Source organism: Acanthisitta chloris, unplaced genomic scaffold, assembly GCF_000695815.1.
Source record: "Acanthisitta chloris isolate BGI_N310 unplaced genomic scaffold, ASM69581v1 scaffold5619, whole genome shotgun sequence".
Lineage (NCBI taxonomy): Eukaryota > Metazoa > Chordata > Aves > Passeriformes > Acanthisittidae > Acanthisitta > Acanthisitta chloris.
Genome location: NW_008692977.1, coordinates 41,775 through 61,723, shown reverse-complemented (window position 1 = coordinate 61,723; position 19,949 = coordinate 41,775). Strand labels below are relative to the sequence as shown.

Genomic DNA, 19,949 nt, shown 5'->3' with positions numbered 1-19,949 from the left:
ATTTTCAAACTTAGGAAAACTCTTGGCAAGTGTTTCTGAGAAGATTCCAAGTTTGCTGGTGTTCAGGGTGGAGGTGGAGTAGCTCTGCTGGGTGCTGCACTTTGGGCTGTCAGTAGTACAGAACTGTAGTTATGCAGCTCAAATCTCTGTAGTTTTGATGATTTGTTTTTAAACTTTTTCTAACATTTTTACCATGGTATAAAGAACCTATTGACAAATAGTAATTTAAATTACTCACAGGAGATGTGGGTATGTCCTTAGGCCAGTGAGTTTGAGCAGAAGCTCATTATGGCAACTTCAGGTGTTCTGTTGTGCAGTTTTGGTGGGTACATCCCTTCCATGGGCACATCCACCTCTCCACCAAGAGCTGGTGGACATTCCAGTGGACTTTGCATCCTTCTGGAATGCATAGCCCTCCAGTTTCTTTTGCCTTTCTGGTAGCTCTTAAGTCCTGGTCCTCCCTTTTTTGCTTTGGCCTCAGAGACTGTGGTTAGAAACAGTTGTTATCATCCTTGCTGCTTCATCCCATGGATCTCAGAGGTGTGTTTGGAGAGATGAAGGTGGGATAGTGCCACTGCAGCAACAGAGAATGGGAGCAAGCACTGCTCTGGGCATGGGCAGCTCTGGAGTGGCTGTCCTGGGCATACTGGGTGCACCAAGCAGGTACTGATGTCACTGTTCAAACTCTCCTTTTGTTTTGAAAACTCACAAAGCTCTCTTGGTAAAATGTTCCCTGCTCCCACTGGATCTCTGCAGGAGGAGCATATAAACTGACTGACGATACTGTTCCCAGGCACAAAAGAGAATTGTAAGTATTGTTAGTGTTGGATGGTTGTCATGTTCCTGGTTTGGTGTTTGTTGGGGGGTTTTTTTAATTGAGAAAATGTTAATTTCTGTGCTCTCTTTATTGGCTATTTTGGTCAGAACTTCAGTTTGAGCAACACACAACCATTTCATTTTGTGTGATTAAATATGTGTATGTGTGCATACATTTGCATTTACAAACATTCAGTTATCGATAGGATTTGAAAAATTAGTTGTATTTCTAAACTACGATTTGAAAAATTAGTTGCATTTCTAAACTACGGTGGCTTTTAAGGCACAGGATGAAGATCTTGACTATGGGTGGGAAAGGAAGAGTGTTTGGAAACTTCAAGAGTTTTCTGATGGATTGGAGATGCCAAACAACAAAAAGTGGTAGAGCTTGGGAATTATAGCCCCTGTAGGGCCAGTGTGCAGATTCATAACTAAATACAGTATGTAGTTAAAGTTAGTACTGAGCATCAACTTCAAACACTGTTTTTTAATTCAGACTTCTCATTAGCACATCAATATTATCAAACTGAACAAGAGCTAATGGCTTAGAGCTCTTGTCATTGCGAAGATGTCAGAAACAGGATTGGGTTTTGTGGTGAAGGTTCATGAAACACTCTGAAACCTACTGAGCAGCAGAAGAGATGTCCTGTCACTATGAGCATGTGTTTTCAGGGCCATGTAGAAGATGATGATCTCTGCAGCTCTGTAAACCAGGGATGTGTGCAGGCACTGGGAGATGGGATTTGCTTGCCCTAGTTCTGGCAGTGCACAGATGGATGGATGAGGAATGAAATGCAAGTTGTGGGGTATAATTGGAGAGGGTGGGTATCTCCTCTTTCTTTTTGTAATACATGAAACCCTTAGTGTCAGAACCTTAGTGTCATATTTAAGGCTCAAGGGTAGAAGGGAGCATATATTTTAAATTATTAACCTGAAGAGATGAGAGTTTGCAAACTGAGCACTGACAGTGCAATATAAAACGTGGAGTTTGCTTTTACTGTCTCGTGTCTGTGAGATTTCAACAGTACTAATAGCCATTTGATGAAAATATAAACTTGGTGATTTTGAGCTTTTGCCAAATTACTATGGAAGTGTTGACAAAACAGCTGGGGAAGTCATTCATCACATTTTTCTGAAGTCACTCATGAGATTCTTTTCTTTTTAAATTTAACTGCGTGGCTTTTTCTTTATGTATGTTTTTTTTCTTTAACAGTAATCTGGGTTTGCTGTGCATTAAGGTTTTGAAGGCTGTTTTAAAGCTGATAATCAGTGGAAAAATATGTAACACAGCTGTATAATTTGCAAATTAGGGCTTGCTCAGAACTGTTCTGGAGATGCTTCTTTAGTGAGGGATACCAATGCAAATAGAAGATGATGTTCTGGATAGGTAAACTCGTTGGGTTTGAAGTTATAAAGATCTGTTTGTTGTGAAAGTCGAAGAGCACTTTTCCTCTGCTTTTGCTGCCTGAAGAGTTTTCTAATTAGAAGCAAATTTTGCTTGACCTGGTGGTGGTAACTCCCACGAGGGCTGAAGACAAGAAGCAAAGTTTTGTCTTTGGAGGCAGCAAAGGGGTCATTTTATCTGGCACTGGGAGGTTCTGGAGAACCAGTGTGAGAGGTGCAAAGGTCCATGGGGCTCTGCTTGGGCACAAGGAGAAGGGAAGCACTGGTGGAAGACACTTCCCTCGTGTCTCGGTATGAGATAGAGGACCTGTCTGGGGCTGCATGTAGATGTGCTGTGGATTTTTTGTTTATTTATTTTCTTCTGGCAGTGACTATGAAGTTGCATCATAATCGCTGGTTCTTTTTTTTTTTTTTTTTTTCCCAGTAGGATTTTGGTTTGCACTTCAAATCCAATTTCAAAGTGAAACTTAAGCTGTAGGCTTTCTCATGGTAGAAATGAAACACATGGGGACCTCTGTCTGAGACTGAAACTTAGTTGAGATGAAAAAACCTCCTGTGAATGATAGAATCACAGAATTGTTTGGGTCAGAAGGGACCTTAAAGCTCATCTTGTTCCAAACTCCCTGCTGTGAGCAGAGACATCTTCCACTAGCCCAGGTTGCTCCAAGCCCCATCCAGCCTGGCCATGAACACTTCCAGGGATGGGACACTCACAGCTTCTCTGGGCAACCTGTGCCAGTGTCTCACTCTTCTCACAGTAAAGAATTTCTTGCTAGTATTTAATCTAAACCTACTCTCTCAGTTTGAAGCCATTCCCCCTTGTCCAATCACTATCTGCCCGTGTAAATATCAAACCAAATCAACTATTTTCATGTCAGTGATACCAATTCTGGGAGAAGAGGGACTGTGTAAGAGATGGAAGCAGTTAGAGTGGTCTGAGCCCCATCTCAGCTACATGTTGTGTAAGACATGGGTAGGGGAGAGAAGCCCCAAGAGTAGGAGCCCCTGGTGCAGGTTTTTAAGGGGGTGTAGCAGCACTGCAGTGACTTGCAGGAAACTGGTAGACCTCTGACATGACCCTGAAAAGTGTCGAAAGCATCATCTTTTAAGTCATCTCAATTGCTGTTTAAAAATGAGGTTCATTTGTTCAAACTCTGAGCTTGAAATCTTGCTAATTTGTATTTATACATGTCAAGCTGCAAAGCTCATTCCTTATTCTTTGCTTCCTTTCAAAATTCATGCAGGAGCTAATAAAAGGCCCCTGTGTGATAAAGTCTTTTAAAATTAATAAAATTCACTTTGAGCAGCAGCATGCAAATGGGGTCAGCTCTCTGCTTGCTGGAAACGTGGGGATTCGTGTTACCTCCTGCCATTTGCATTCCCAACATCCCAGATCTTTCAGATGAGAGCAATTGGTGTCATCTATACGGATGCCCTGGTGTGCTTCAACAGCAGCAAAATAGCTGCAAAAACCTGGATGTGCTCAGCCTGCCCTTCTCTCTGGCCTCAGATAGCATGTAGGACCATTCACTGGGCTTTAAATGATCTGATCAGTAAATTTTGGTAGCAGGGAGGTAAGTTGAGTCTCTCTCAGCATCTCCCCTCTGTACCCCAGGCTGCAGACCTCAGTGCCCATAGCCATTGATCCCCAATAGCCCCTCAAGGGAACAGTATGATCACATTGCCTTCCAAAGAACCCCTCTGCAGTGCTGCTGTAGTTAGTGTGTGCTGAAAAGTCATTTGATTATCCCAAATGTCTTGAGTAGCTTGTGATGTGCTGGGAATGCAGGATTCGTGTTGGTACATGCTGGACTGAATGTAGGATATAATGGGGTGCTTGGGTGTGTATGGGGGTGGTAGGGAAAATCCACATGACTAAAAAAATAAAAGGTTGAGCTTTCTGAGGGAGGTGCTGTGGGGCAGGAAGGGAGAGCAAACCCAGCGTGGGGCTTTCCCTGCTCTGGCTCTGCGCCACAGGGGTACGGCTGGGCAGGAACAGTGTGAGCTGGCACAGGAGCAGCTGAATATAAGGACTAAAATAAAAGGAGTGAGTCTATTGCCAGCTCCAAAAGCCAGAAGGGCAGGGGGTTGCTATGTGTGTGGAGCAGCAAGCACTGAGCCCTGCCCTTTCCCGGACACTGGACATGGTGCAGCCTCTCCCGGGACAGAAATAGCTCTGCGCGAGGCTCCGTCGCTCCCTGTCCTTTTTCCCAAATCCCACACCCTTGGTTTTTTCCATCACTCCCCAGGACTTTGTCACCACCTCCCCTGCTGTCTCCTGCCATTCTGGAGTTTTTTCCCACTCTTGCAGGAAATGCCCAGCTCCCATGGCAGGGGAGATACTGGTGCTGGTCTGGGCCTGGCAATGCCTGGCCCAAGTCCCTCAGTTATAAACACCATAGGAGTTTCTGGGTTGAGGCAGGGAGACAATGTGTGTCTGAGTGCAGTGCTGGCAGAGCTGAGCTGTTAGAGCCAGTGCAGGCTGTGAGATGGGGACAGGAGGAGGTGGGACATGGCAGTAGGTTCCTGCAGAGGGCATGGATTGAGAGCCACTGGCAGCTTCAGTTTCTAACCAGCTGAGCACTCTGGGTGCACCACTTTGGCTAAATATTTCCTAGAATTTCACAGGATTCTGGGTGCACCACTTTGGCTAAATATTAACTAGAATTTTACAGGAAGGATGTCTCAGACAGACATTAGGAAACCCTGAATCTCCTCATGCTGTCTGTAGCACAGAGGAATATGCAGTCACTCTGGAAGGAAAATGATTGCCAATAAAAGATGCAAACGACTGATTTGTGTGACCCGACTCAAAAGCTTGTCCTTCTTCCTGTGCTTTAGCTGATAAACATCAACTGTTGAAATAAACTCCCTTTACAGTTTACAAAAGCTCTGCCCTAGAAGCAATGGTGCAGATGGGGCAGCTGCTCTGGCATTCCCCAGATAGTTTCTGAATGATTCCAGGCTTTCAAAACTATGTGCATTTTTTTAATCAGAGGATTTTAAAATGGCTGTTTTTTTCTTGCAAGCATCACATCAAATAGCAAGAGAGAGGTTTTTAAAGGCTGTCACTGTCAAACTCAGAGACATTTTCCAAAGAGGGCTTGATGCAAATTTTGGTTTCTGTCAAGTCTGGCAAACCCAAGAGAGCACAGGCTGAAAGAAGGTTTGATAACTCCTGCTGCTGAGCGTCACAGTATTAGTGTTTCCTGGCATTTAGAAACAAGTTTAAGAACAATTAATCAGAAGAACTTGCTCAACATAGCCTCCAGTAATGGTGAAGGAGTATTTTCTTGGCTGAGCATGCTGCTACAATTTCAGGAGGGGTGTGTGTGTGTGTGTGGGGGTGCACATGTGGTTTTGGAAAATACCTTGGGCTTATAATGTGTTTTACAATGAGCATCCCTGGTTTCCAACAGAAATTAAAAGAAACCAATGATTTGGCAACTTTCTGAAAACAACTTTCAAGTGTGGTTCTCCAAATTAGACCATTTCTTTTGTGTTTTAGTAGAGTTACTTGGTCTTCTGATGTTTTCTCTGTGCTATAATACATCAGATAGAAAGCTTTTAAGAGAAGAAACAAAAGATCCAGTTAATCTCCAAGATTTTTGAGTCCAGGGTCATCCAGGCCTGTAGACAGGTCTGTTAAATGAACTCTCAGATCCAACAGGTTCCTGTAAAGCATGAGATTTCCCAGCAAATGTTGGACTTTACTCAGAAGAGCCCTGGCCCTAGTAGCTTCCACGGAGGTAAATATTATTACCAGAGGTGCTGTGACAGTGGAAAAGTTTATCAGTAGAAAAATCTTTATCAGCATGTTGTAATGATCTACGCTCTTGACTTCAGATAAACGTACTTAAATGGGGATTTTTTTTCTTTCACTTTTGGTTGCTCCTTCCCTGGCAGTTGAGCTCTCCACAGCAGCAGCAGATGTAGTTGAGTCATCAGAAACTCCAGTGCCCTCTGTGGGCACTGGGTAAATTCCTAGCCCTTGTAATAGGAGGGGGGGAAAAAGTCAAGCAAAGCTTTCATTTATCTTCTACCCTCTTTGGATTGTCAATCCACATCAGGAGCAGCCCAGACTAACCTCAGACTTCCAGCTGAGCCTTCTCTGGAAGCAGCAATACAGTGCCCTGCTCTGAGCTCCCACTGCCTCTTAATTTCAGAGTCTTGAAGTATTAGCCACTTTGCTGGGCATCGTTCCCGAAAGATATGAATAGAGCAAGTTTCTTGCGAGTCTTGAAGTATTAGCCACTTTGCTGGCCATCGTTCCTGAAAGATGTGAATAGAGCAAGTTTCTTGCAAGCCACCTTTCCTCGAGTGGCTGGAGTTGAGCTCAGAGCTGCTGTGTCACTAGATAAGGGACATCCCTCACCAGATGCATCTTCCGACGCCGGTTACGGGACAGGCTGTGGTGTTTGTGGCCTCCAGGAAGACTTCCCTTGAACTGAGCAAACCGGTGCACTTGCTTTTTCTTTCATAATCCTGGGAAAACCCCTGGTACTATATATGTATTTCTCAGGTTAGGTGTGTGATGAGCACGCGAAGCACGTGGGGCTGCCGGGAACCACAGCCTGGGAAGGGACATGGTAAATGCAAATCTATGGTTTGATATCCTCAGGATGTTTACCCAGCTTGGTCAGCATGTTCCTGTTATTACTGTCTTGACATTAATTATTGCTGATTCCTGGTAGGATTTCAGTTCAATTCCAGAACACAGACGGATGTTGCTTCCATGTGACACAAAATAATAACGCTAACCTGGGCAGGGCGAGTTTTGTGTCAAGTGCTCAGTGACTTACCTGGGCCACCTCACCTGGAATATCTCTGCCTTGGTGTGTTTATTCCTGTGTGTTATCTCCATTTCCCAGGAACACCCACAGACCCCTTGGCGTGGCTGTCAGAGCCCCAAATCGCCCACCTCGTCCAAGAATGACACCCAGTTTGGGTTAGACTGGTAAAATCGCTGTGTTATCGCCTGAACCCAGTTTGGCAGCACAGTTCTGATAACGACATCCCTCGCGACAGGCAATATTGCCATCTACTGGTTCACTGCAGCTCCAAGGTTCCCTATTTTCCCCTCTCACTGCGCCGCTTTGCTATGAGAAATTATTTTCCAGCCCTTCTCACTTGGAGCAGAAAGCAACTTTTAGTCCTACTGCAGCTTTTTAGGATGCCACACTCATCTTCGATTTCTTTTCCCCCAGAAGCTGCTGTTCATCTGGGAGAACCTGGTGCACCAGATAACCAAACTTTAATGACTGTTTTGAAATGTGACCGGTGATGCTGAATCCTTCATTTTCAAAATTAACCCTTAGAAATGTAACTTCTCCAGGCTGCTTTTTGCAAGGGAAATAACCCCAAGGTTTTTAATTATTATTTGCTGAAGTAGAATAAGACCTTTTGCTTAACACTGTAAACCTGGATGGTGATTCCAGCTGCTCCTGATAATTGCCCCCTTCCCTGCCCCAGCTGGGCTGGCTGCACCATGATCTCCAGGCACTGAGCTGGGTTAAAAATAAGTTTGCAAAAAGAGTGTTATTTTTAACCCAGGTCAGTCCCTTGCTCGGGGTCACGGCGTGGCTGCCCAGGCTCTCACGTGGGTGTGCTGGCTTGGAAGCACAGGAGGCAGCAAGAAGGAGCTGAGGGGGGAACTAAGGGCTGTTTAAAGCCTGGGCACCCCTGAAAGATGCTTCTCACGTGGATATTCCAGCTCTGAACTCAGCTCTGAACCCTCCCCTCCACACCAGCTGTCTTCCTAAAAGCCATTTCTAGGACAAACATCAGTGCTGACAAAGCTCTAGCAATGTTTAAGCACTTTTTGGTGGTGATGCAATGTGTGGCTGGCCTCTCCCAGAGTAAATTCTTTTCAAGTTTCCTATTTGCAATGCTACCTTTATTCAGTCTGGCTTGAATGTTTCAAATGTTTAAATATGCAGAACAAGGGAGAATAGTTGATGCAAGCCACATTTTAGTTTTGCTGTGCCAGCTGTGCTAAAGGTAGATGATCAGAGCAAGGGCTGACGGCTCATGGCATGCATAGCACTGGAGTTGATTCACTATCTGAATTGCAGCTGACATGATGTTACACCATTTAACTAATCTGTGGTGCCATCCTGCTCTCCAGCAGCTCATAAAGGGGAAAAAATTTGAACACTTTTTGGGGGTCTATTTGTTGAACTAAAACTCGTCTTTGTATTGGGGAGATGGAAAACTGAATGACTCTGTTGGGTGATCCAGATAGATTGAATCCTTTCAATACTAAAAGGGGCTTATAAGAAAGATGGAGACAGACCTTGTAGTAGGGCCTGTAGTGATAGGACAAGGGGTAATGATTTTAAACTGAAGGAGGGTCAATTGAGATACAAGGTAGAAATTTTTTACAGTGAGGGTGGTGAAACACTAGCACAGGTTACCCAGGGAGCTGGTAGATGCCTCATCCATGGGAACATTCATGGTCAGGTTGGATGGGTCTCTGAGCAACTTCTTCTGGTTGAAGATATCCCTACTTATTGCAAGGGCTGGATTAGATGAGCTTTAAAGGTTCCTTCCAACTGAAATATCCTATGATTCCAAAGGCATGCTGGTTCCCTGAAGCTAATACTGAGGAGTTGTGTTGGTGTGTCTGATTAAGGTGTCTCTGTGATGTACACACACACAGAACTTCAAGAGTGGCCTCAGCACATTTCCCATTCCTGCATCTGTTTGCCAGTATAAATTTTAAACATACATCAAACAAGACTTTGCACATCTAAAAGAAATCCATGCAGTTTGTATTTCCATGGGAGGGAAGGACTCTCCTATTTCAAGTGCACTGTAATTTGTTAGGAAGTGAACTCTCTTGACTGGTTTTTGTATGTGCAATTGATGTACATGGGTTTCCTATGCTTTTTTTCCTTACTCTTGGCATGTTATGGGCTTCATCTTCATAGGCCTGGTGTCATCAGCCTGATACATGCTTCAGTGCTGTCTGTATAGTGTGTAAAATCCTGCAGCCTTTCATGGGAAATGATGGCAGTTCTGAATCTGGCGTTTTCTGAGCTTTTCCTTGCCCTCTGCCTCTCGTAGTTGAAGTGCTGTGCCCCACTCAAGGGGAAAAATCCTGTCCTTCCATTCCTCTCCTACTGCAAGGAGAACCATAGACCCAGGGTTTTACACTGGCATGGTGTAGGCAGGTGGTGTCTAAATGCAGAAATCCTTGTCTTATCATCACTTGCGTTTTGGTTGTGCCTTTGGAAGCGTGGGAGATTGCAGGGTAAAAAAGCATTGAGGTGGGGATGGACATTTAATCACCAGGGAGGAAGCCTCAGGTGCCACACTGCACTGTCAAACAACTTTTTAAACATACCTTGCCTCCTTTTCCTCATGCCCTCAGAAGCATCTCCCTGTGTACGATTACAAGGTAAAGACAATGCAGCAGTGTTTGAAACTGTCGGTGGTGTGGTGCACACAAAGTGGGTATTCCTGCTCTGCCCCGTGTGGATTACAACATGCTTTTTCCATCTTCAAAGCATTTTCAAGCCATGAACTAAGAGCATACGCATTAGCTGAGGGCACACACCCCTCCCTAAGCAGCTGATGCTGGGCACATCCCGGGAAAAACTTCCAGAATGTGACACACCACTTTTAATGCAAATAAAATGATGCCATATTTCATCATCTCTATTAAAAGTACTTAAGTAATTGAATTAATGAAACTTTAAAAAGCCTTCAAGAGACAAATGTGGTACACACCTTTGTTCTCGCTCTTTTCTCTCCTTCCTTTTTTTTTTCTTTTCCCCTTTCCCTTCCCTTTATTTTCCCTGTTGAGTGTCTTTTATTGGCTTTTTGGTATCTTACTGTTTGCTTTTCAATGTGTGGTTTTGCTGAGTCTTTTGTGTTTTGGTGGCTGATTTCTCTACTTTGCAGCACTGGTACTGTTAGTTTCTGCAGTAAAAGAAAGTGTCATCTGCAAAACAGCATGAGTATGACTGGAGTACCTCATCTTTCATATCAAGTTTGGAAAACATTGGGTTTTTATTTCCATTGTGTTCATCAGCCTTTGCTCTGTGTGTTCCTGCCTTGCCCCTGGTCTGTGTTTACCTCTCACAGCTTCAAACATGATTTCTCATCTTCATGTTGTCCTTCACACGTCTCCACCATCCTTCCAGCTGTGGATGCCCAACATCCAGTCCCTCTGAACCAATGTTGGCTTTATTTTTTCTCCTGCCACCTCTGTAGCCAGCTGGATATTTACCCCTCCTTTCCCTTTAGCTTTTCCTTGGGCAGGGCCAACCTGTCCTAGGCAGACAGTCCAGGTGAGGTTGGATGTGATGACATGCTCTGCAGAGGACAGAACTACTGTCCAGGGCCATGTGCTCAGCTTCCTCACTCTGCCTTTTAGGGAAAAAGGGAACAGTGGCCCCTGAGCTGTCATAACTAGTGGATGTTTTTGGGTGGCTTCAGTGTAGTGAGAGGCTACTAATGGAGCTTTCTCCTCCAGACACTCCCCAATCAGCAGATACACAGGGCTACCTGTGGGAGACTAGTTTTGTGACCAGCCCATTTCTGAGGTTTATTTTTCAGGCTAAACTTAAACATTTTGGATGCAGCTCACTTTTCTTGCACTTTTTGCTTTTTTCAGGGGAGGCAGATGAAGAAGCCTACGCCGAGGAGTGCAGACGGAGAGGACAACACGCGCTGCCTTTCCAGCAGTCCCACGCTCGCCTGCTGAAGCCTCACAAACCTGCCAGCTCCCCTCGCTATGCCTGTCACTATAATAGTGATGAGGTGGAAGAACAAGATAGAAGCCGGGTCACAAGCAGCTTCGAGGCCCCTTTTTATTTATCAGGTGTGCACAAGCATGTTGATGAGAAATGTGCAGAGAAGGATCCATCAGCTAGACAACAGCCAAAAAAGCATGTTGATGAGAAACGTGCAGAGAAGGATCCATCAGCTAGACAAAAGCCAGAAAAGCATGTTGATGAGAAAGGTGCAGAGAAGGATCCATCAGCTAGACAAAAGCCAGAAAAGCATGTTGATGAGAAAGGTGCAGAGAAGGATCCATCAGCTAGACAAAAGCCAGAAAAGCATGTTGATGAGAAAGGTGCAGAGAAGGATCCATCAGCTAGACAAAAGCCAGAAAAGCATGTTGATGAGAAAGGTGCAGAGAAGGATCCATCAGCTAGTCAAAAGCCAAAACCAAAAAGCCAAGCAAGAATTTGTTGCTGTGTGGTGACTTAGAGTTAGCTCCCTGGTAGATAATAAAGAGCAGCTTGTGTGCCTTCATCCTACCTTAGCTCTGCTCTTCCATTTAGCCTAGATTCACTAATGCCCTGGGATATTCAAGGATCCAGGGCAAATATAGTTGTGCTGCTGAAGTGCCTCTGCTCTTTGTTGTTAAAAGTGAAGGCCTTTTAGATGTTAACTTATCACAATACTTTGCACCTTCATTTATTTACAACGTTCTTGGCTTTCTTGTCCAAGGAGAAGTTCAGCAACTTGATGCTATTTCTGTAAGCTGCAATTTTAGGCACCTAAGGCCTAATAGAGAAGACTGAGACTGTTCAGGCAAATGTAGAAATGTGGCAATTGTCTGGGTTATTTTTGCAAGTAATTAGTCCTTTGATATAATTCCAGTCTGTAATGTTTTGGCAATGTAGTCTAGAGGCTACCTCGGACAACAAAGCCCTCATAACTACTTGATTTAATTGGAACCTGTGGTCAAAGGTCATCCAGGACTGCCAGGACAGGTTTTTCTGATGCATGAAGATGTCTTTCTACTTGGATGCCCAAACCAAGAGCCCTTCTCAGTAGTGTGGAATTAGGTGAAGTGCTGGGAAGTGTGAGCACATGAAGTTTCTCTGGGTAAACACAGTGCAGGAAAAATATGCAGTGTACCCCAAAACAGGCACTCATGTACTCCCAGTGCTGTATTGACTTCTACTGCATCTAGGAGCCCTTAAATCTAGCACTGTCTTCTGGATGGAAGACCTAAACATACTGTGTAGGGTGACAAGCTGAAAAAATAGAAACATTCAGATAAATGTCTTGCTGATGAGTTGCTGGAAGTTTTGTGTCTTTAAGGATGGCCAAGTCGAATCTTTTAATTAAACAAAAAAACCATTTAGAGAGGAATGAATGCAACCTCTTGGCTGATGTCCAAGGGTTAGAGGTTTGGTCTCCTGTGTCTGTAGCTGGCAAAATGACACCTTGGCTCTGCCTTTAGAGATGTGAGGATCTCTGCAATCATAACAATGCTTTGCAATGGTTTCTGAAGAGCAGCTGTTTGATACTCACCGTGCAATTTTTGGAGCAATTTGTAAGATTGCTTAGGGTTTTTTGCTGTGAATTTATTTATGCTCCAAGACGCACAAGTTTGCAATTAAATTTAATTTCCAAAGGTTTTAGTGCAATCACAAAATCCTCTCTTCTACCAGTAGATTGTGAGTTGCCATAATAGACTCAGGGTGAAAACTTGATTGCAGTAAGATTAAGATTTTACTGTTGCTTTAAATATTTTGCCTACTGTTCCTCTGATGGACAGGGCTGCTGAAGGACTGGTCGAGTCAGTCATAAAAACCTACGTGAGTGTCTTAATCCCTCCCTGGGAAGTCTGTGCACGAGCCCTGGCCAGTAACGCCGTTCTCCTTCATGGGTGTTCACCTCTGCTTGACTGCCTTGCTCAGTGAGCAGACTTCACCAGCACAGCTCTAATTACAGAGACCACTTACTTGCTCCTGCTTGGCTTCTCATTGGTCACTGCAATAGCTGCCGTGCTTACACGGGCTGGCCTTGGGAAAGAATAGCATCTTTTTCTGCTGTGGCCCAAAGCCCTCTCAATCCAGTGGAAAACAGTTCAGTTCAATGGCCTCAAACCAGGTGCTGTTCCACCTTGAATCAGACCATTTTGCTACCATTGATGTGGGGCCCTTGGCAGTGAGATCGTGCAGCAGTTTTAGATGTTGTCCCAGCTGGAGCATGTCAAGCAAACTCTCAAGTCATGAATGATTTAGCTGCAGTGATGAAATGGTTTTCTTTTCCCAGCTCTTAAGAGTGGGAGTGTTTGAGTTTTGATTTCTAAGTCTGTAGGAAATTTAAATGAAGGAGAAGGGGATAAGTTTCATCTTGACTATGTGGTGAGATTCCCTCTAGAAGTGGCATCTCTCTGGTGCCCAAGAAGAAAGGCTGGACTACTCATGTAGGCTGGCAACCAATATCAAGAGGTGAGATGAATCCTCTTCTTAGTCAGGATTGCCAGTCATCACAGTGGGTATTTAGTAAAAAAATCAGAGTTTAATTTGATCCTCCATCTAACACGGACACTTCGTATTTTAGTGGAAGTTGCTCTGGAAACTGTTCCTGGTTTCTTAATGGCCTTTTAGAATAAAACTTCACCTCTTGTGCTCTGAAGATGCACATTTCAAACAGTTCTCTAGCTCCAAACATGGAATTTTGAAAATAAGAATTCAGATACTCCAAGTGATGTGTTCCCTGATAGTGTGATGTGTGGCTGACTGGTGGGGTCGGAGCTGTGTCAAAGTAGTATTAATGCCAGCAGAGACCTGGGGGTGGCAGCTGTTAGTGGCAGAGGTAGTGGTAACTACCCCTAAAAAACTACTGCTCTGGATTTGAGAGTTTTGACCTTTATCCAGAAAGAATGGTTGAAATGTTTAACTGTTAAAATACTGAAAAGCCCATAATGTGAAGTATTATTTGGAAGATAATATTGCAAGGTTTGCTCTTCCTTTTGAATGAAATAGCTTGCATTAACCTGCAACTTACAGCATTAATTATTCATTTTTGCTGCATTTTCATCTACTGGCATCTGTGAAGAGGAAACCACTTCAAAAGAACTAGCTTAACTAATCTTGATCCTTTCCTGGCATGGATTCCTCTGCTGAGAAGTTGAGCTATTTGTACTCTATTTCATCTTTAATTCAGTCTCTGTTCTTTTTACCAACATGCAGTTTCCTGAATTACATTTTACTAACTGTTAACAGTGATATGCTTGGTTATCCAAACTAATTACTTTATAACTCCATCACATACTTAGTTTTGGGCATGTAATGGAAAGAGAAAGGAAAGCAAAGCCACTATTTTCCATAGAAATCTAATAAATGAGGAATGCTGGAGGTGCAGAGATGGAGTTCCCTCTCCCTCTGCTCCACATCCCCTGGCTCTAACTGTGTGTGAGTGGGATGGGGTAACAGCTGTACTCCTCTGGGGCAGGGGGTGGGAAGGTTGGCTGGTGAATTTGGAGACTGCCTGGTTTCTTCCTGGCTTAGCCCAGAGCTGCCTTCACGTGTGATGTTTTGGCTGCTGGTACAAAATCATCCCGTTATGCACTTGCTTCCCAGAGAAGGGCTATGCCCATGGAAGGGTTTGCATAGCCTTGCAAGCAAAACCTTGGGACTTTATTCTGTAATAGTGTTACTTTAATTAACAGCAGGCAAGCAGGTTGTGTCTGGCTTGATATGCTCTTGTGGCAATTCTAGGCAGAATTGGTAATGAAAACAGCATGATGAGCAAACCTGAAGGAAGGCCCCTGCAAGGTGCTAAAGCTTTTCAGTCCCCTAAAACATCAAAGTTGGGATTACATCACTGGGTTGGCCAGTGAAACTGAGAACTCACCCCTTGGATTTAACAGTGCAGATAATTAAATAGTGGAGTGGCATACCAAGACAGGGTGGGACGTTTTGTCACCTCAGGTCTTTATGTAAAGCAGGACACCCCTCACTGAGATGCTCCATGGCATGGGCAGGAGCTGTGGATGTGGTGAGGGAATTAGTAGGTCAGGTTGTGGTGTGTGCTGGGCAGTGGCTTAGGCTGAAAGGAGAGGATGTGAAAGTGGAGTGTAAAGCTGTAATTGCAAATTGAGTCACATGCATGAAATTATACTGAAGCTGTCATCCGGGGTGAATTTTTATAATAGCATATGTGAGTGTGGTCAGTCTAAAATAACAGACAGTGGCTGCAACTCAGTAAGCTAGCTGCCTTTGAAATAGCAATTTCTTGTTTTGGGTAGAGAGACATTTCTAAGAGCAGAAAATCAGACAGAACACTACAGAATCCAGCTTTGTCCGTGCCTCACTGCCCTGTCAAAGCTCTGTCTGTCTCTTGGGGCCATGACTTCTTCCATGGTTTGCAGAAGGACAAAAGACTGGCAGCGATCTTAGCAAAAAGTAGATCTTGTAAAGCATTTTCTCTGCGCTTGGGCAGAAAATGTGAATCCCTCCCACCCCCAGCCTCAATGCTACAGAGACTGAAAGTGGAAGGAGGCTCCTCCAAAGTCTTCAACTTTGCAGGAGATCTTCTGTAGAAATGAGGTCGTGGCCTTTATTCCTGACTGATGTGGGTCAAGGAGCAGCAGTGCTGTGTGCTGATCATCGGCTGTGACCGAACACCGTCTTTCCTTCTGCTGCCTCCTCTGCTCTCCCGGGCTGGCAGAAGGAAGGTGGAGCAGACCCATGGCTGCTCTCTGCATCCTGGTAGAGCAGGCAGATGTCAGGCAGGGCAGGAAGAAGTAGGATACCAGAAATGTGTTAGGTAGGAGTGTTTTCCCCAGGACACTTGTGCCTTTGAATCGACCGCCCGATGTGCACACCTCCCTTGCAGTTGCCACCCAGGAATGTGATGAGTTTCATAGTGACTGAACAAACCTGTGACTTTGGGAGGTGCAGATGATAGGGAAGTAGAAAGCCAGAAGGAATGTCAATCTGGGACACAGCAGACAGGCTTCCCAATTTGTTTTGGTCCTTGTTGAGTGGTTGAGGGTTGCACCTAAGCATTGTTGGAAGTTTTCAGCCTTCAGCAGCTTTATGAAAGCTGGAATAGCTTCTGTGCTCCTTATGGTACTTCTGGGAATAGAAGAGAAGGGGATGAAATGGAAAGATTGGGTTAGCCGACGCTGTTTGTTTTAGACAAGAATTATCCAGATGGTAAACCAGGTGTAATTCCAAATGGTGTGGATTCTTGCTTCTTCTATCTCTGCTCCTTGCAGCTGAAAAAAGCAAGAAATACCAAGTTATGGTGATATCTATCTGCATTTGAGTGAATCTGCTTTTTCCAAACATCACAGCTTGGGGAAGCTCTTGGCAACCTGTTCTCCCTCCACCCAGTGATGCATTTCTAGAGTTTAGATAGTTAACTAGAGCTGCTAGTGGAGATTTGCAAAGCCCTTCTCCAAGGCCAGCACTGTTTGGCTGAAGCTAGTTGAGCCTGGCTGTCACTATGGGAAATTTCTATGGACACTTGGTGATGCTGGCGACTCACCAGGACACAGGCTCACTGCAAAGTGCTCAAATAGTCATGGGGCTACTGCTAATTCAGGTTTTGTTCTCTCATGACTTTGGGGCTCATCTTGTAACCAAGGCAGCTGTTAATTAGTGCTGGTTGAAGTATTTGAGTGAAATACACACTAAAGGATTACATCTTTAGTGTGCAGTTCTTATTTATGTTAGGAGCTGCTTCACTTGTTTGGATCAGGTTTTTGGCTGTTATCACCCAGCATAGCATCACTGGAGCTAACAGACTGGCAAAGTTTGACCTATCCTTTCTTCTTAGGTGGGGGTAGAAAAGGAAATGGTCGAGAGTGAAATTATTTATCACAGCAGGCTCAAACCAGAAAAGATCTGGCAGTTTTCTCTTGAGGAATACTCTGTATTTGTGCGTTATCTCCTACTTTGGCCAATCTGTTCCTGTGTGTCAGTGATAACACTTGAAAGATTTCCACTTTTCACCCTTATCATTCCGGAGGCTGGTAGGAGACCATGTCGTCAAATGCCTAAATATCTTCATATCACAATATTTTAACATTTGAGTTGTTTTGTTTATAAGACAATGAATTATGTGGCATTCACCTCAAGTCATAATTTACATTGACTCACAGTATTTTTTAAGGCAGAATTTCTAGAATTGCTTTAAAAATCTCAAACATTTGAAGAAAATGGACTGTTGCAAAAAAGAAAAAAAAGGATTGTGTGCAGCATCAAATGCAGTCATGCCTGGATGTGAAAGCCTTTTAGAAACACTGACAGCGTTTTGAGAATGAAAAACGAAAAAATGATGAAGCTAATAACCTGTTAGGGTTTAATGATCCTTTCCCAAATATCTGTGTTATTGTTTCAGAGTTATTACATGAGCTAGTTCTGATCAGTTGATATGAGGCTGTTTTTCCCTTCAGTAAAGGGAAGAATCCTTTGAATAACACCCTCTGGATGACTGATTCTCAGGAATCAGCATGTCTCTTCTGCCTCCATTTACCTCTGTGGGAAAGCAGAGAGATGCTTGAGCCCTTCTGGGATGTGTGTCTTACTCATTGAACTGAATGCCAAGGGATCCTATTTTTGGCAGTGTATAGGTGACTGAGGAGCTGACATGGAAGGAAACTTCCTGGATGGAGTTCTTAGTAAGGAGACATTCACACAGTATCCCCAGGGACAGGACTGGAGCTGGGGGGGTGTGGCAGGGTGCAGGGGAGCCCCAGCATCATCTGCAATTCTGCAAAGCACTGCCAGTTTTTCTCTTCCTTAAACAAGGAAACTGGTTTCCACTCTAACTTTGGGCAGGCTGATTGCTCATGGCAGAATTTCTAAATGAATATCCTGCCTCTTGACTCAGAGGATTGCAAAAGATGAAGTCATGCTGTTGATACAGCGTAGGAGCTCGAGTGATAACCTAGAACAGCTTTCCTTTGCTACAAGGGAGTGTATTTCCTGTAACGCACAAGCTTTTGATAATGTCTCAAATGGTTTTAACCCAAAGACTTACGTTGTGGTTTTCCCCAAGTCTTAAACTGAAGAGTTGCAGATCTGCCATGGGCACATCTCTAATTGTGCTTGGGAGGAGCTCTGATGAGGAGTAAACTGCAGCCACAGTGTGGCTTTGTACTTCTCTGACCTTCCACCACTTCCTTTTCCCACCTGAATTTTGCCGTTGGTGCTAAATTGATGGAGAACCAGGTAGACTGTTGGCATGGCTTCCTCGGGGCCATCTCTGCTGACAGAACAGAGGAAAGAAAAAGTTTTCCCAACAGGCAGAGCTGTGCCTTTCCAGGGCCATTCCTCACTCCCAGCCCTGCCTCTCAGCTGGTTTGCAGGGGCTCCTCCACTCCCTGCTGGCCCTGATCACTGGGCTGAGCTGATTCCCAGTGGCAGAGCACCACTGAGCTAAAAGATCCCTCCAGCTATCTCAAAGCATCACAGAATGATTGTCTGAGGGAGATGTTTACTGGCTTTCAGTTTAGATTTATTAGTGCACCTGGGTAGATGTAGTGGTTCACACAGTTCACTGCCCGTGCAAGTCTGCCAGCAAGTTGGATTTTACTGCAAGTTTGGAGGAAAAGGTGTGATGCAGAACAAAAACTGTTTTTCACACAGGGGGGAATAAACCATTGGAATGATGATCACTTGGCTGGAAGCTTGTGCCTACTGAACCTGTAGCAAATAATTTTTGCTTGAACTTGATGTTTTCATGCACCATTGGAGCTGCAGTAGAATATAGACTGTGGTGCATAGTTAAGCATGAGCAGGCTGATGACCAGCATATAAAATATATATTGGTAAACACCAAGCACCTTCTTATTTACTCAGGATTCTTGGCATTCCCTAGTCTTAAAATGGAAATGCAAATATCGTGGTAACTCTGACTACTCTGAGCAGGAAACGCCAGTACTTAAATAGCTCCTGCTGTCTAAGTCTTATTTATTGCTTCCGTTTTGAAAATTATTCTGGTTTTGCATGTGCTCTAATTTTGAAGCTTTTCCTGAATGGCTTTGAAGTATTTTGAAAGTTCTCCAGATCTTTTCAAAACTTCAAAGATTAGTAGTGTTTACTTTCTATCCTATGTAAGGGATATAGTAGAATGGGGGATATAGTGGCAGTGGTAATTTAAAGAAACCCCAGTAAGTTAGCAAGCCAGACCTTTTCTTTAATATTCCTTAAACCATTCAGAGAACATGTGCTTTTGCTATAGGGAAAAGTCCATGAATGCTGTGAAAAGTGTTTTACAAGCCATGTTTCCTCAGGATACAAAGAAGGCAGCAAGAGGAGGAAGCAGAAGCAGAGAGAGGAACAGAAGAAGAAGAAGTCAACCAAAGCGAGTTACTAAAATGGACTTCTCTGCTATGCCAATACCTTTACAATAATGACAACTTCATGTTACTTTTGAGCACACCTCTTTTGTGTCTATTTTTTGATTGTTCACACTGCTAGCAAGGAAGTGACTCTTGTTTAAAACTGTACTAAAATTGCACTATGTTATTCCTTTTAGTTTCACGGAGTGGCTTTCTTGCCAGTCAGGCTAGGGAATTCGAACGGGGCTGGTTGTGGTTAGAAGTGTGTTACGTTTGAAGATTGAAAGCGTTACAGAATTTCTTACCTCTTCCTTCCCTGGGACTAAAATGACTCTAGTCTAGTCTTTGTTATTTGTCTTGTAGGATATAAAGGGTTGTGCAAATGCCTGTTTGTTTGGTCACTGGCATCAACATCAGGCCTGTTGAAAGAAGAGTCCTGTTCACTCATGTCTTTGGGAATGGGACTGAGACGTGAGCTCTTATAGGGTAATTTATGCAAGCTTAATAAGTGGCTTTTATATAGTGGGGTTTTTCTGGGTTTGGTTTATTTTTTTTTCCCCAAGCTGGGCAGCAGAGGTTTGTCCCTGCTATTAAAAAGTTCCTTCATTTTAAATTGTATCATGAAGTTATATCTTCTGATTTTAAGAAACGTAGTGTAACGATGGTGTCCTGTAAG

The 19,949-nt window shown here is 43.9% G+C and overlaps 1 protein-coding gene across 1 annotated transcript in view; it reads left to right on the top strand.

The window, feature by feature from the left end:
- DNAJB6 (DnaJ (Hsp40) homolog, subfamily B, member 6) overlaps positions 1–19,308 on the top strand; it is a 49,650-nt gene extending 30,342 nt beyond the window's left edge. The window contains exons 8-9 of the mRNA XM_009082877.1: positions 10,844–11,050; positions 19,226–19,308. Of these exons, the coding sequence (XP_009081125.1) occupies positions 10,844–11,050; positions 19,226–19,308 (290 nt within the window). The remainder of the gene's footprint in view (positions 1–10,843; positions 11,051–19,225) is intronic.
- The last annotated feature ends 641 nt before the right edge of the window (positions 19,309–19,949 follow it).